Genomic DNA, 17,119 nt, shown 5'->3' on the forward strand with positions numbered 1-17,119 from the left:
AGTGAAGCTTTTCTAAAAGTGTAATTACAAAAACATGGGATTTACAATATGTAAATAATCCATGTCTCAGATATGTTTAAAGTTCATTTCTTGTTCAAGGTGCATTTCTTGTTCCAAAGCAATAAGGCCTTATGAACTTTCATGATCTGAAGCCAGTGTCCGCCTGAACATTTGATGGTGATCCTCACTACTAATCTCTTGAAGAGGTGTAGGGTATTGGCCAACCAAATAAGAAGCACAAGGAATCTACAGTGATAGTTTTTGTTCTAAGACTTTTGTAATTTTACATTGAGTTATTTTCAAAATGCTATCACCATATAACTAATCCCTTAATATTGAGACATGAGAAAGTATGTAAATGTGACCTATCATATGTATTACAAGTTATTAAATTTTTTTCACATTCCTCTTTTCTACCAATGATTTTTATAAATTTATCTTAAGAGAAACTTAAAAACTGTAAAAGAAAGAGATGCTTAAAATCCATGGACTACTTTTGTCCCTTTGCATGTTTCCAGTAACTTCAGCATATTTTCATGTGACTGTGAGTCTCAGTCTATTTCATTAATTCTCTGACACTCAGGATCTTAAGTAGTATATCTGGCATTTGATCAAACTTAGATCTCTGAGTGAGCCTGGTCACACCCTATTCCATTTTGGCCTAAGCTTTTTTATTGATTTAATCTTAAATGCTTAAATGTCTAATGTCCTTAGAGATTTCAGTTCTTGGTCATTTCATCCCATAAGTTGTGTGTTTTACTACTACATTGGAGGTTCTTTTTTTTTTTTTTTTAACAGTTTAAGGATAATTGACATATTGATGTATATTATTAAAATTAAGCTTTCTGTCTCCTTTCCTTATGTAGTTCTGAAGTGAAGTTTCTTATTTAAGTTTGGAGATGGGGAATGGAATTCAAAAGAAAAGATACAGAGAATATAGGAAAAATAGAAAGTTTAGTCTAATGGTTTCTTTTTTGAAAGACCTAAATGTAGATATTTAAAATATTACTTAATATTAGTCTACTTCTCTTAGTTGCTTTTTAATTTCTTCTCTAGTCCTTTGAATTCAGACTATGAAAAAGGAAATTTTAATTCTTCCAAATGGTTATCATATATGCTTGACTTGTGGTGGGATTACATCCTGATAAACCTATGCAGAGTTGAAAACATTGTAAGTTGAAATGCATTTACTATGCCTAACCTACTAAATATCATAGTGTAGCCCAGTGCACTGTAAACATGCTCAGAACATTACCATTGGACAAAACTCATCTGGCAACACAGTACACTGTAGAGTATTGGTCATTTACTCTCATGGTAGCATAGCTGACTGGGAGCTGCAGGTTGCTGCTGCTGCCCAACATCTAGAGAGACTGTTGTACCGCATATTGCTAAGGCAGGAAAAGGTTAAAATTCAAAAATTCAAGTACAGTTTCTACTAAATGTGTATTGCTTTCATACCATTGTAAAGTTGAAAAATCGTTAGGTCACACCATCAAACATCAGCGACCATCTGAGATTCCCAACTGACATTGGTATTATAGAAAAAGAAATCATAGAAAGGCTATTGAATTTAATAAGACTTTAAATGAGTGCGAAGAGATAGGTTTTTTTTTTAGATGATCATGTGATAGGCAGATAAGCAAAAAGAAGAAAATAAAAAACCTATAAACCATTGTTAATACTTTGATGTATATATTTCTAGGATTTTTTTCCATGTATACAGAGGCATGTGTATATAATAAAATTATATTATACTACTTATGACACTTCATAGTCAGTTCTCAATATTTTGAACATTAGAAGTCTTTGACAACATTTAATAGACATAGATTGTTTATTTAAATTGATATTCCAGTGTTGAACAATTTTGGATGTATTTTTTATTTTGATCCCTTGCAATACTGCAGCACTAACAATTTTTGCTTCTGAAGCTGTTCTTCAGAATTATGTATGCTAAATAAATAACAAAATAATATATGGTTCAAATGGAAGCACATGTTAGTCTTTGAGATTACATTGTTAATTGCTTTCCAGAAAGATTGTATGAATGTATATTCCCACTAGCAGTTTATGAGAATGCCATTTCCTGGAAGTGAACAACAGTGGGTGTTGATATTTTAAATTAATCTTTGATTATTTTATAGGGGAAAAAGCCCCGACATCTAATTGCTGTCTTATTTTGCACATATTGGACTGCTGATGGGGCTGAACATTTAAAAATTATGTTTAGGCTGGGTGCAGTGGCTCAAGCCTGTAATCCCAGCACTTTGGGAGGCCGAGGCGGGTGGATCACGAGGTCAAGAGATCGAGACCATCCTGGTCAACATGGTGAAACCCCGTCTCTACTAAAAAATACAAAAAATTAGCTGGGCATGGTGGCATGTGCCTGTAATCCCAGCTACTCGGGAGGCTGAGGCAGGAGAATTGCCTGAACCCAGGAGGCGGAGGTTGCAGTGAGCCGAGATCGTGCCATTGCACTCCAGCCTGGGTAACAAGAGCGAAACTCCATCTCCAAAAAAAAAAAAAAATTATGTTTAGTGGTCATTTGTACTACTACTCTTCATCATGGCCTGGCCTATTGAACTACTTATTAATATTTCAGTACTTCTGTTGAAGTAGTTATCATGTTGTTACTGATTTGCATGAACTCAGTGTATTAAGGATATTAACTCATTTACCTATGTTCTGAATATTTTTTCCTAGTTTGTCATCTATTTTCCATGTTATTTATGGTGTTTTAATCTATTTTTACTTATAAAATTTAGAAAATCTTAAAACTATCAAACTTTTATTTCTTTCATTGGTATACTGTTTAGAAAGGTCTTCCCCACTCTTATACTTTCGAAGTTTCTTTTTTTATTTTTAATGTAAACATTGATCTAGCTGAAATGTTTTGCCTGATTTGAAGAAGGGATCTATACTTATTTTCAATGATTATTGTTTTCCCTATATCATTAGTTTAAAATTCTAAATGGTTTTTTCTTATCAGAAAGTATGTTTTCAAATAATGAAATATTTCCAATGTCTTTAGTTATATTGGGAGAATTTATAAGTACCGTGTACAAAAAGGGAGAACAGTAAGATTTGTCCATAAAAGAGAAAATGACAGAGGACTAGGAAGACTAGACAAAGGAGGTATTGGTAGAGAAATAATATTATGTTTTTTTGGAAGACTTTGAAGACCCAGAGGAGGCCTTGCAGGGGAAAGTTAGCATGTTCATAGCAGCAACTCTTTTATGAGAAAGAGTATAATTGTCAAGGTAGTAAAGTGACTATGAATGAAAGTAGTGGGATCTATGACATGGGCTTAAACAATTGGAAAAAAAAGAAAAGAAATTAATATTAAAGGATATGATTGATAAGAAACTAGTTCCCATCCATAAGAAAAAAAATAAGCTGGACTCCAAAGAAAAAGGCCAAGTTCAGTTTTTACCATGCCATGTTTTAATAGCAAGAGTATTTCTGCATATGACCTCATGTGAAGAATCCTTGAATAATAAATATTATTTCTGTATGATACTGTGGTTTTTAAAATTGTGAAAACCAGAGAAGTGAAAACATTTTAATAATATTGTGACCAAGAATTTAAAAACATTTATTAATCAACTGCAAGTTAGAAGACACTGTACTTTAGGAGAAATGGTTCCCTTTCCTGAGGGTAATCTAATTGGACAAATATATATATATATATATATATATATATATATATATATAAATAATATAAATATATATATATTTATATATAAATATATATTTATAATATAAATATATATATTTACATATACATATGTAAATAAATATAATAGACAAAATATGTTAAGTACAAGAGAGTTAAAAGCAAAAGTGCTAAAGGAAGCTTAAGGTGAGAAGAAATAAATTTTTATCCAGTGGCTAAGTTTTATTTAATGGTAAATTTTAAGGTATAATGTTTAATCATTATTTTGAGTCATTGGACCTCACCCATGGACAACTATCATCTCTTATTTTAAATTTAGAAAAAGATTCATCAGAGTCATCTATAAAACTCCAAAACTTAAGACCTAGGAAGAATCATAGAAATTATTTAGGTTAACTCCCATCATTTCACAGACTGAGGTATGCTAATATCTGGTGATGTTTTTCTTATTATATCAGACATCACCAACTTTGTGAGGTACAAATCAAATGTCTGGTGGCACTTTAACACATCTAATTTTGCTTGCTTCATTGACACTTTCTCAGTTGCCACAACTTCAGATATGTTTATTATATTGATTTTTTTAAAATTTAGAAAAATATTGACTGTATAATGTTTAGAGCATAGAGAGTTCTGCTTAATATTGGTTTCACTTTCCAATTAGCTGAGTAATGAAAAAAAATTCTTTTAATTTTTTTCTTAACCAACTTTTTGTTTTGAAATTTTTCTAAAAGTTAATTTAAAACATAGGAAGGTTTTTTATCTTTGTAAGTAGACAATAGGTTATATAACTGAATCTCTCTTTGAGTAAAGATATTATTGTCAAATTCTGAAGATTTTTAAAATTTTGTTATGTTGTGTTTATAAAAAGGGTTGATGATTAGACCCTGACTCTGGGACAAAGCCTAGGAAATCTCTCTCTCTTTTAATTCAAATATTTAGTATTAGTTTATTTTCATATGCTCTGCCATTTTCCTTTAAATTAAAAAGCAAAAAATAATATTCTGATTTTAAGATGATTATTTCTTCAAAAATATTGCTTACCAAGGTTGGGGCAAAGTTTTTATAGTGTCTCTCTTATTCCCTTCTCCAAATTATGCTATTGTTTATAATAATAAGAGATTGGAACTGTAGGTCAGATTACACAGGCTGCAGCAAATCACTCTTACTTCAGACACTCTAACATGAATCCCAGTAATTGTTAGTGCCTGATGGCTATGAAGGACTTGTGAAGATGAAGACAATTTGATCACTGTATGTTGGGAAAAGCTCAGAAAGAAAACAGCCCCAGAACTGTTCCAGCTATAACGATTCAGAAATTTATATTCCCACAGGGAATTTCTGTATTAATATTTTTACCACCAAATCTAGAGGAGGGAAAGAAGACAGAGAAAAGAATACCATCGGAGGGTCAAATACGTGGAGAAGGCAGGCAAGGGAAGCAGTACATCTTAAACTAGGTGGGAAAATGGAGAAACTGAGACAAGCAGATGCAGTGGTAGAATTGCAAAACTGTTTAAATAACTAGGGTGTGATTTAATGCTTCAGAGAGACATAGGAAGGGGATGATATGATGAGCAATAAAGATGCAACAGGGACTGAGTGTGAAGCCTGAAATCAGAGTTAAAGTCAGAATGGAAATTGGGAGAGTGATTAATACTTTTACTTTATATATTCCAAGTTAAAGGCCGGAGTGATACATCTAGGTTAAGTTTCTGAGGAGAGATGGAATGGAAGAGGGGACAAAGAATAAAAAGACAAGGTGTCCCTGAACCTTTGCAACATTTCTGAATCATTGAGGTTACTTGGGGCACCTGTGTTTAATTTGAAGGCCTCCATCCCACTTACATTATGAGAACTAATGAGATCATGGCTGGAGGTGGTGTGACTGAACTTTTTGTGACTGAGTTATACACATTTCTGTTTTATCCCCTAATCTTGGTGATGAAATCACTGTTGCAAAGTTGAATCAGAGTTTCACTATGGCTGGCATGCAAGTTATTATTTTCAGTACACATTTTCCTCCTTACCAAAAATGGTACTAACAACTGGGGATTATGTTCATCTGTGGAAAACAGAAAGGAAAGAATATGAAAATTACTTTAAATCTTCCTTGAAAAATGACTTAGAAAAAAATGTGTCAGATTTTTAAAATTCAGAATTAAATCATCATTCTTAAATGAATTTTAGGCTGAAAATTTGTAGATTTTGGTAAAATATAATTTAAATTTGAAAAACTAGGTAACTATATTTCTAAATGCTGGTTTTGTTTATAAGTAAAGACAATACAAATAATAATGAACAAAGGCCAGTGTTGCTTAATTGGCTTAATGCAGGCTCCAATTTAGGATACTGGTACTCTGACTTCACTAAGGTATTATCTTCCTTATACAAAACCGGCACGATGGAGCTATGCTAACAGCAATAGTCAGAAATTTGTTCTTTTTGTTTTTTTGAGACGGAGTTTCGCTCTTGTTACCCAGGCTGGAGTGCAATGGCGCGATCTCGGCTCACCGCAACCTCCGCCTCCTGGGTTCAGGCAATTCTCCTGCCTCAGCCTCCTGAGTAGCTGGAATTACAGGCACGCGCCACCATGCCCAGCTAATGTTTTGTATTTTTAGTAGAGACGGGGTTTCACCATGTTGACCAGGTTGGTCTCGATCTCTCGACCTTGTGATCCACCCGCCTCGGCCTCCCAAAGTGCTGGGATTACAGGCTTGAGCCACCGCACCCAGCCAGAAATTTGTTCTTAATGCTTTTCATATTATTCTCTCAGGAGTTTCCCAGTCAAAAGCCTGAGCTTGTCCATTGAGAATAACTGCATAATTTATAATTATGGATTGAAGAAAGTAGCTTGTGATCCCATGCTTGTAACCTATATTTTACTATTCAGCAATGTTACAATCAATTTTGATTGAAATAGCAAACAATGGGGAATCTAGTCCTGATTCCATCATTGCTCTTTTCATGATTTTGAAAAACTGTTTTCCTAACACTAGATCTTACTTTATTCTGTGAAACAAAGCACAATGCCTTGAACGTAGTAGACTTTCGACAAATATATAATAAATGAAATACAATATGTCAGTCAAGACCCTTGTTGCAAATAACAAAATTTCAACTTGAGCTGGCTTCTGCACATAAGATTTATGTAACAAAGCTGAGGGAAGTATAAGGGTGGACCTAGCTTGAGAAATGGCTGGAATCAAGGACTCATACATCATCCAGACTTTCTAGCTCCTCTGCATTCTTTGAAATCAGCTAATTCCACCTGACAGGAAACACAGCCACTACAGCTGTAGACTCATCTTCTTATGCACCTTTGTCACCAGAAAGGAAAGGATCCCTTCTGCTCTAGTTGAGATATAAAAATTCTAAACCAGAATTCTCATTGATCTGATTTAGATCATGAGTTACATCCCTTAGACTAATTAATGTATCTAGAAGAGTGAGTCCTGCAGAAGTGTTGCAAAAAAACCCCACAAACCTCCTGAAATTATGTATGTGAAAGTTTATGATTTTAGGGTAAAGATATAGTATACCTACAAATGTGAGACATGTTATTTTTTTCTAAGACATTTGCATTTCTTTCCACATTAGCTATGTAGAAGCTGTTTTTAGGAGCCTAAAGGTTGAAACAAGAGATCTCTGTGTTTTCATAGAGCCAGCTCAGAACTCTGCTCTTGCTGAAGGTGTTTTAAGACTCCGATGTCCTCAGGATGGCTACCTGGCTTTCTCTGTCCCTATAAGGACATTCAAGTCCTATCTTAATAGAGGTTTATTTCTGGAAGTTGAAAAACAAATCCCCAGTTTCCTTAGAGTAGTTTTAGCATAAAAATTTTTAATTATGGGAGATCCTACTTCAATGTGATAATAATAGAAATAGCTACTATTTCTTGTTTGTTACATGCCAGATACTGTGTTAGAAGCATTTAAGGGTGTGCTGGAGCCAGCTAGTATTGGTTCATAGGACCCTGTTATTAGCATATCTTCTCCTGTTCACCTTTAGTATATCAAGCTGGTAGCTTGAAATTGGCCCTAGTGAGGTTTTTGCAGTACAAAAAGTGGCAAATGCCACAAATCAGAACTCCCCCACCCCACTGCATGGGAAGCCAGTGGTTAAACGTTTACTAGCACACCACTGGGAGCTTTATATCTATATGACCTTATTTAACCCTCTTGACAATTTTATGAGATTAATCATTGTTAACCTCATTTTAGAATGTAATTAAAAAGGAGAAAAATAAAAGAGGTTTAAATATATAGTGCACTTGTTTGAACCTGCTTCTGCATGCTCCAAAGCCCACACACTACGCCTTAGAAAGTAAATGACAGTATAGGTCTTTTCCTTAGCAGCTCTTTCATTTGCCATTTGTCTTATCAACCAACATTGAAATGTCAGCTCTTCTAGGATGTAGTCCATCAGTGAAAGTGCCTTCACTTAGTTAAAAATCTCTGGATGCACTGAGGAAATGCTTTTCTGTGTTCTTCCACGTCTTGCTGCAGGTGGTTCATTGGGGATTGGTTGGAGTGCAGCAAGACTTGTGACGGTGGGATGCGCACAAGGGCAGTGCTCTGCATCAGGAAGATCGGGCCTTCTGAGGAGGAGACGCTGGACTACAGTGGTTGTTTAACACACCGGCCTGTCGAGAAAGAGTCCTGCAACAACCAGTCATGTCCACCACAGTGGGTGGCTTTGGACTGGTCTGAGGTAAGGAAATCTGAGGCTATATGTTTTGAGATGTCTTAACTGTCTATGCCAAAGCAGTTAATATTAAAGGCAGCTGAGCACCTCAGAACTCAACAAGTAAGGGTTATGTAATAGTGAATCTGGCCATGTTATATTTTATTGCTGCTTGTCAGGAAGTAAGCATTTTTTAGGGGGTAAGGGAAATCAGCAAGAAACTTGTCATCAATTTGATTAAAAATAAGTGTAAAGTAAATTAAAATAACATTATAGTGAGTACTCTTACAAGGGGTTTTTCTACTTCTTACTATTGAACACATCACAATTTCAGAATTTGTGATACATGATTGAAAATTGAAGTTCAAAAGGAAAGTCAAGAACCTTTCTTAACCCAAAACTTACCGAAGACCTAGAATGACCTTTTTTAGGATCTCATTTGGAACACACAATTTTTTAATATCTTTTTTTCAAGTAATGTTGCAGCCTAATTACATAACTCTTAGGTATGAATACTTATCAATTCATTATCACTTGTGACATATCTATATCTAGATATTTTTATTTCTTCTATTACAACTGTGGAAGAAACATGGAGCTGAAGGTTATAACAGCAAAACATCCAATTTGAAATTGATCATTCCCTTCACTTACGTGAAGAAGACCTGACCAAGATAATGTTTTCTTGGCACAGATGTGTACAAAATAGCCTAATATAATCCAGAGCCACTCAGAAAAATTACCTTTTGAAAAATGAGGTAAGAGGTAGTCAATTTTTACTCCTCAGTATCCATGAGACATACATATATGCATACTATATCATTTTCCACATTTCCCAAAGAAGAGCTGAAGCCTCCTATAGTGTGTGTTGGTGTTAAGAATGAGTACCTTGCTATATAACTAGCGATATTTCTTTCAAGTTAGCAAAACAGGATGCATCTCAGACTCTATTCTAATATATCCTGCCAGAAACATTGTGGTACTTGCTTTGGGTATTTCCTGTAGACCTCACACATTTGTCAAAAAACAAACAAAATGATTAAACTTTGTTCGTTAGGAACCTTTGGATATAACTATTCCCCTGTGAATCTTACGGCTTGAGTGGCCTTATTTTCCTGGAAGCACAGGACTGAAAGAAGCACTGTTTTTAAGATGGTACATGGAAGTGGAGATTCTGACCAGTTGTGGTTATCCATGGAATCTTTGGCAGGAATTGGGAGTGTTCTTCCAAGTTTCCTGGTCATACTCTAGCTCCAGCAATTACATTCTGCCTACCTAAGTTAGATTTTTTAGTTATATATTTCAATCATATGTAGAGATATTCTGGTATTATTCTGTCAGTGGTTATGGAAAACAGTATGGACTTTTCTGCTCCCTAACAGGGGATGCATTAACTCCTAAATTCATTTGAAAGATAAAATCCATTGATAAAGAATAGACATTCTGCAGAATTGTACCCATTAGTGCCCAGGACCCTTATAGAAATCCATAAATATTCATTGGTATGAGAAATTTGTTATGGGAAAATCTTAATAAAAGACCTGATGATTGGCTGTCACAGTTTGAGGGCTTCCGGTCAAATCAGTAAGTTTGAGTGATTACTAAACATACTGGGATAGGCACCATGGGGAATATGAAAGAATTGTGTAAGCTTGGGTAAATGAAAAAATCCATGAAACAACTAGAGAATAATACATATAAGGCTTGGGAGGCATAAATGTTTAATTAATATAGAAATTCAGAGCTGAGAAGGGCAGAGTATCCTGGAGTAGTATCAGAAGCCTTTTTAGTTGATGCGAGTTGAGCTGAGAATTGAGGACTATAGAGTTGGGAGTAGGGAAAAGAACAGGGAAGCAAGAGAAGTTATGCCTAAAAAAAGAAACGACTGAACAGAAACACAAAGAGTGGGTGATGAAAGCAATGTGGGAGAAAAGGGTTTGTTTTTAAGAATAAATGAAAGACTGATAGTGATAGGTACTAGGAAGGTTGGAATACAGAACTTTATACTATATTACCCTTCATAAGCAGAAGGAATGCCTTCTGAGAAATTTCTAGAAGAAATTGCTGCCAACCGCCAAAATATCAAAACTTCTTCATGTAAGCCTCATTTCACACTGATCTTCTGACCTACACTCTTCTGTATCATTATGTTTTTAAAGAAAACAACCAAATATAATCACCTTGAGAGATAGCTTGTGTATATTAACTGATATGCTTCCATTCCAAATGCTTTTAAAGTTCCCTTCAGAATTCAACTTCACATAGGTTGATCTTGTCCTTCTCTTAGAATTTTGATTCTTATCTAACCAGTCTTTGAAGTGACTCACTCACATGGCTTTAAGAGGCCTTTAGGCATTTCTAGAGGCTGCCTGAAGATGTACATATAAGCTGAGGACACTTTTAATCAGATTTCTGCAATACTCTTTAACATGACTGAGTCAAAGCTTAGGGTCAAGAAACGGTGCTGAGGGGCTGGAGTACGTATGTGGGGACTATCACCTCAAATAAAGCATTGTCCAAGGGAAGTGCTGTTGTCTTTTCACAGACAGGAAACAATTCCAGGGTATGCACAGATTGAAAACTGCTGCTAAAATTCTAGTTGAGCACCATCTTTACCACTATCACCATCCTTTGTTCAAGGTGAAAGACAGTTTTTGCCCCATACTGTTTCTCCTGTTTATTTCCCTCAGGGGGGTATGTGGGGGCTCTTTACTCTCACACTTCCATTCCCTTACTTTACCAGGCAGCCCACTTCTTCCTTTCCCTAGATGGGTTAATAGTAAGTAGGAATAAATAACATTAAATGAAATAGATGTCTGAGTAGCTATTGAGAACAAAATGAAAACAAGGAGCCTGTTCTTCCCAAAGGGATAGAACACCTCCCACTAATGAAAAGAGAAGGTCCCAGCAGAAGGGCAGGCAGTATTCAATCTCTTTCAGTTAACCTTTGGCAAATATTTCACACAATTTTTTTGACACACCCATGAAATCCTCCTCTTTCTACCCCCTCCCCACTCCAACTATCAGCTGTCTGAGTTCTGCTAACCACAAGGGTGAGGTTCAACTGGTGAAAACATATTGCAGCAAGAGGAATTTACCCTTTGACCCTTTCCTTTTCTTTGCTGGCCACTCCAATATAAAATTTCCATTGTTGTAAAGCCAGCATCAGTGAAACCCACCCAGTACTTATGCTAAAAGAAAAAAATGTTAAATTACCTTGGCGGAAAATGGCTCATCAGCAGGCTTTTGTGGAACTAATGAAGCCACAGCTTTTGCATGTCCTGTAATCTATACTTGGGATCACCCAGGCTATGTTGGACATTTAAATAGTTTTCCGTTTTTGCCCTTACTTGACACATAGCTCTTGAAAGCATTGCTGCATACTGTGGATGGGTTCCAGCAGTCCTAACCCATCCTTTTGATGTATCAGAATGGTTTGTTTGACTCTACAGAATAATGCCCATTGAAAAAGATACATTTCTTGTACTTATTCTTGGGCAAGTAGGTAACTGGCATCTTACTCAACTGACTTTCAAGTACTTATGTTTGGGTAGCATTACTTAAGAAAGATGGGGGAAATCTACCTACAAGGGACTGTGTTTTGCTTGATAATACAATGGTGTCATCACTTTGCATACTCCTTGGTTCTACTGTGGTCCTTTGACTAAGTAATTTAAACTCATCTCTCTAGGGAGAACTCAGTGTAACCCCAAAATGTTAATGTTTCTATCTTTTATAAGTGAGGGCCAAATTGTTTTCCCTTGTTGGTTTCAAATACTTTTTCTGCAAAATATATTTTTGCTTCTTCTTAATCATTCAACATTAAGCTGAAGCATAAGTGCATCTCTCATAAAAGTCACCTCCTATATTCCACTAAGATGAAAACAAAAAACAGATGGTCTGGTCAGATTTTAAATAATCATGATATTCTAATTACATGAGTAAAGAGGAAAAAATAGGTATTTACCCACGTAATGAGGAATAATTTTACTAAAGAATAGACTCACCACCGAATTAACATCTTCTGCCCCGCTACCTAAAGGTTTATTATGAGAAAGAGCGAGATGGATTTTGATGTTTATAAGTATTCTTTAATCTAAAAAAATTTATTATTGAACTAAGCATTCCAATTTCTAATTATTACTAATAGATCTTACTGCACACACACAAAAGTTATGCAAAAACATACTCTTTGCATGGATATAGGCCAATGATTATCTCTGGAGAACACTCCAAAGCATTCATAATTAAGTTAATGCCTAGTAGTTACAGTTCATCTTACTTTTCTAGAAATACTTGTTTTTATTTTTACATAGCTAATAAAACAGAGGTTTTGAGATGGACAAACACATTGATAGTAGTCCCTCCTTGTACACAGGGGACAGGTTCTAAGACCCCCAGTGGATAAGTGAAACTGCAGATAGTACTGAACCCTATATATACTATATATTTTTTCCTATCCATACAAATCTATAATAAAGTTTAATTTATAAATTAGGCACAGTAGGAGATTAACACTAATAATAAAATTAAAATGTTATAACAGCATACTATAATAAGAGTTATGTGAATGTAACCTCTTTCAAAATATCTTACTACACTGTACTCATCTATTTTCAAACTTCAGTTGATCACTGGTAACTGAAACTGTGGAAAATGAAATTGCGGATAAAGAAAGGATACTGTGTTATCAGTCAAGAGGGGGAAATGAAATTAGGCCCAAGAAAGCAGAAAGAATAAGTAAATATAAAAACAAACTAAGGACATCTCTGCTTGAACAACTCTGACATAAGGTCAGAAGGACTTGCTAGAGTTCTACTTAAATGAACTAGGTTTAAGTGGCATCCCTGTGCCTTTACTATACTTACAACCAATTTTTAAGCATTTAATTTTATAATCACCTGTAAGAAGTACAATATTTACAGAGACCAGAGTTGAGCCTCTGGCTGTGTACATGTAGCATTTGTGGCTGGATCTGCAGAGTTCAGGCCTAGTGTATTCACTGAGTAACAAATGTGGCAGCAATGTAGTTTTTAGTTATTCACTATCTTGAAAATCTAGTTGATTTTCAGTCATTTGCTATCTTGAAAATCTGGTTGAAAATCTCTGTACCTCTGTTGTGATAAAATATCTTTGACTAAAGTAGTAAATTTTGAGATGTAATTTTTCTAAAATGATTTCTTGCCTAAGTGTCATTATATGTTTAGCTTTGCACATAATTGCATATTGTTCTACAGAGGATTAGTCTTTTTGCATTTATCTTTCAGAGCTTTATTTTTAACAAGAAACTGCCATCGGGATTTGTCTGTACTTCTTAGCACTTCCGTTTCCTCACCTGTAAAATGGATGTGTATGTAACAGCACTCACTTCATGGAGTTTCTGTGAAGATTAGGTAGATTATTACATGACAAGGATTTAGAACAATACCTGATAGAATAAATATTAATGCTGCTTTGTCTTCTTATCCTTTTTTTTTAATTTAATTTTTTTATTTTGGAGATGGAGTCTCACTCTGTCACCCAGGCCAGGCTACTGGAATGTAATAGCATGGTCTTGGCTCAATAGGCACATGCCACCACACCTAGCTGATCTTTTTTTTTTAGTAGATATGGGGGTTCACTATGTTGGTCAGGCTGGTCTCAAACTCCTGACCTCATGATCTGCCCATCTCTGCCTCCCAAAGTGCTGAGATTCACAGGTGTGAGCCACCATGCCTGGTTTGGTTTTGGTTTGGGTTTCCTGGGGACTTCTTGGAAGGAGATGAGTGAATTGTCTTTGTGTTCTTTGTCTCCGCTAATGGTAAGCACAGCTTGGCATATAATTTTAGAAAAGGCAGCTAGATATTACTACATTCTTAAAATAATAATAGAAGCTTCTTGCCACTGGAAAAAGTTATTAGCATAAACAAGAGATGTATGTCCCAGCCTTTAATACACGTACATATGATTTTTAAATGTGAAGGAGGCAGGGGAGCAGCACAAGTGCATTTTTCAATGAATGATCCCATTAGAAAATTAATCATAGCCTCAAAATACAAAAACTGAGTTCCCCGTAAATCCTACATGTTTTTGCCTAATGTAAGGATGAAGTGGCCTTGTATCCTTTTATACTTCACCTCAACTTATTCTGATAATAATTTATATTTACTATGTATTGTCATGAGTTCATTTCTGCCAATACTAAGAACAGCCTGTGAATACAGTAATAACAGAGAAATGGATAATGAGTAGGCCTAAAGTATGGGTCACAAAGTGTAGGATTTAGTTCCAGCTTTAACATTTGCTGTTTATCCTTAATGAAGTCTCTTAAGCTTTTCTCATCTGTAATAATTCTTAAAAATTCGTTTAATAATGTTTAATATTGGCTTTAAAAGTATTTTCTGAACTGTTTATCTTTAATGAAATGGAAAGTAGTATAGTGTTATCGTTATCAATGATAATATTAAGCGTTAAGAGAGTGGCAGAAATCCTGTAAGTCTTCAGTTTGAACAGCGGAGGAGACTTGGCATGAAGTGGATTAAAATAAGTGGAACAAGTTCAAGAGATAGAAATGGACTAGACACAACTGAGGCAAGCTCAAAGACTTGGATTAGGGCTTTGTTCATGCTACAGAAATTATCACATTCTTTGGTTTCTTGAAATATATGTGATTGTTGTATTAAATTAGACAATACATACAAAGTACATAGTACAGGCCTGACATCCAGAAAACACTTAGCAAGAATTAGTATTAGAATGGCTCCACCATTTCATATACATGTGACTTTTTACCAGTCACTCTAAGCTTTCCTATTTTAATTGCCACCTGATAGGAGAGTTGTAAGGACTATATAAATTATAGTATTTAGCACACTTGATAGATAAAGTATTTATTAAATGATAGATGCTATTAGTGGCAGCAGTAGTAGTAGTTACTGTAGTTGCAACAACAACACTGTTCGCTTTGTGCCTGACACTGGGCTAACACTGGAGAATACTGCAAATTATTTTATATGGCTGACATATAGAGAGATGAACCTCAGGAGGTAAGTAGGGCCTTACTACTGTAGTGTAGTAAGCAGATATAGAGTTTGCATTTTTATCTTGAAGGCTATAGTAAGCTATTAAATGATTTTTTTTTTTAAATCAGAAGGCAGTATAACTGGATATGTGTTTTAGAAGGATCCCTCTCACTGAAGTTTAGGGAGTAGATTTAAGCGAGGCAAGAGAAGAAACAAGAGACCTACTAGAAAGCCATTACAAAATTTCGTATGAGAAGTGATGTTTGTCTGAAGTAAGGTTAGGGGCAGTAGAGATGGAGAGAAATCAACAGGTGTGAGAGAGATTTCGGAATTGAATTAATAAAGACCTAGTGATGGGTTGTATGGGTAGAGTGAGGCAGCACCAGGTTATGAGGATATTGATTTGGCTGTGAAGAGGAATAACAGGAATCAGAAATTTCTCTCTTGATCTTCACTCCCTAACTAAAGCCTCTTCTAGAGCTATACTGGAAAAAACTGTGTTATCTTCCTTCAAAATGCATCTTAATGAAACCTTTTCTAAGTTGGAGGATATGTATTCTATGATTATATTCATTGTAATAAAGAATTTGCATTGAATCATTGATTTCCACCTGAAAAAAATGTTGCCACTTTCTCTCTTTCTGTGACATACACCAGGCTCAAAGACTGCCCCCTAAAAAACCCCCTGTGTGTATGTGTATGTGGTGTGCACCTAGATATCCCCATCTACAACTAGTACATCTTGATTTACCTAACGGTAAATCAAAACTGTCACCTTTCCAGAAAAAGAACGGCATATATTTATCAAGTGTTTACTCAGAGTCTTCAGCTGGATCCTGGGGTGCATGTGTGTGCATGTGCACATGTATGTTTGCATGCACATAAGCATGCAAAGATGAAACAAATGGAGTAATTTTAAGGAGCTTATACTGTAGTAGAGATGAGAAGACATGTAAATACATAATTATAAAACAGGCTAATGGTGTTAGGGGTGTGATAATTTATGTGTTCTACATACACTTATATGATACTTTTAACATTAACCTGTGTTTCCATGTCTGTCTCCTAAATAAGACTCTGAGCTCCTTGAGCATAGAGACTATTTCATTCATTTTTATATCTCCCCAGTCTAGTGTGGTTCCTGTAGGAGATCTGGAAATGTTTTTTGCATGAAAGGTACATAATATACAGTGCTTCCAAATGTTGTTTGGCTAAGGTCCTCACTTAAATGAGGGGAAATACAGATTTTAAGAAAGGGTCCAGACATACAGGGGAGAAAGCTAGAAGACTCCAGTCAACTACCCTGTTAAACAGGTGACTTCTAGAAACACCTGGAGATGAGGTATATAAGATTTGTGACATAGGGAAAAGCATCCTTCCCTCTGTACCAACAACAAACAGACCCAATTCCAATGAACAACTTCCTTAGATTTGTAACTGATGGACAGGGAAAAGTCCAGAGATTTTCTGTGCAGGAAACCTTCACCTGTGACCAAGTATGCTTAGCAACCAGACATAAGAATAGTTTATCTAAATCAACCCTGAACTTGCTTCACAGAGACAAGTTCTTGTGGTCTACTAATAACATACAAATTCTTTTTAGAAGACCACACCCACCAAGTAGGAAACCAAGGATTCCACATTCCAAAAATTAGCAGAATCTTATCACAGCTGAATGAGGCCAAGGATAGAAAGAAATAGAGGAATCAACCTATCCCCAATAGAGGAAGAAAATGAGTTAGCCAAGAAAAGCAA

At 35.4% G+C, this 17,119-nt stretch overlaps 1 protein-coding gene across 1 annotated transcript in view; it reads left to right on the forward strand.

The window, feature by feature from the left end:
• Positions 1–17,119, forward strand: part of ADAMTS6 (ADAM metallopeptidase with thrombospondin type 1 motif 6) — a 348,499-nt gene that overhangs the window by 314,118 nt on the left and 17,262 nt on the right. The window contains exon 22 of the mRNA XM_039469458.2: positions 8,186–8,390. Within this exon, the coding sequence (XP_039325392.1) occupies positions 8,186–8,390 (205 nt within the window). The remainder of the gene's footprint in view (positions 1–8,185; positions 8,391–17,119) is intronic.

The sequence above is a fragment of the Saimiri boliviensis genome, chromosome 1 (genome assembly GCF_048565385.1).
Source record: "Saimiri boliviensis isolate mSaiBol1 chromosome 1, mSaiBol1.pri, whole genome shotgun sequence".
Lineage (NCBI taxonomy): Eukaryota > Metazoa > Chordata > Mammalia > Primates > Cebidae > Saimiri > Saimiri boliviensis.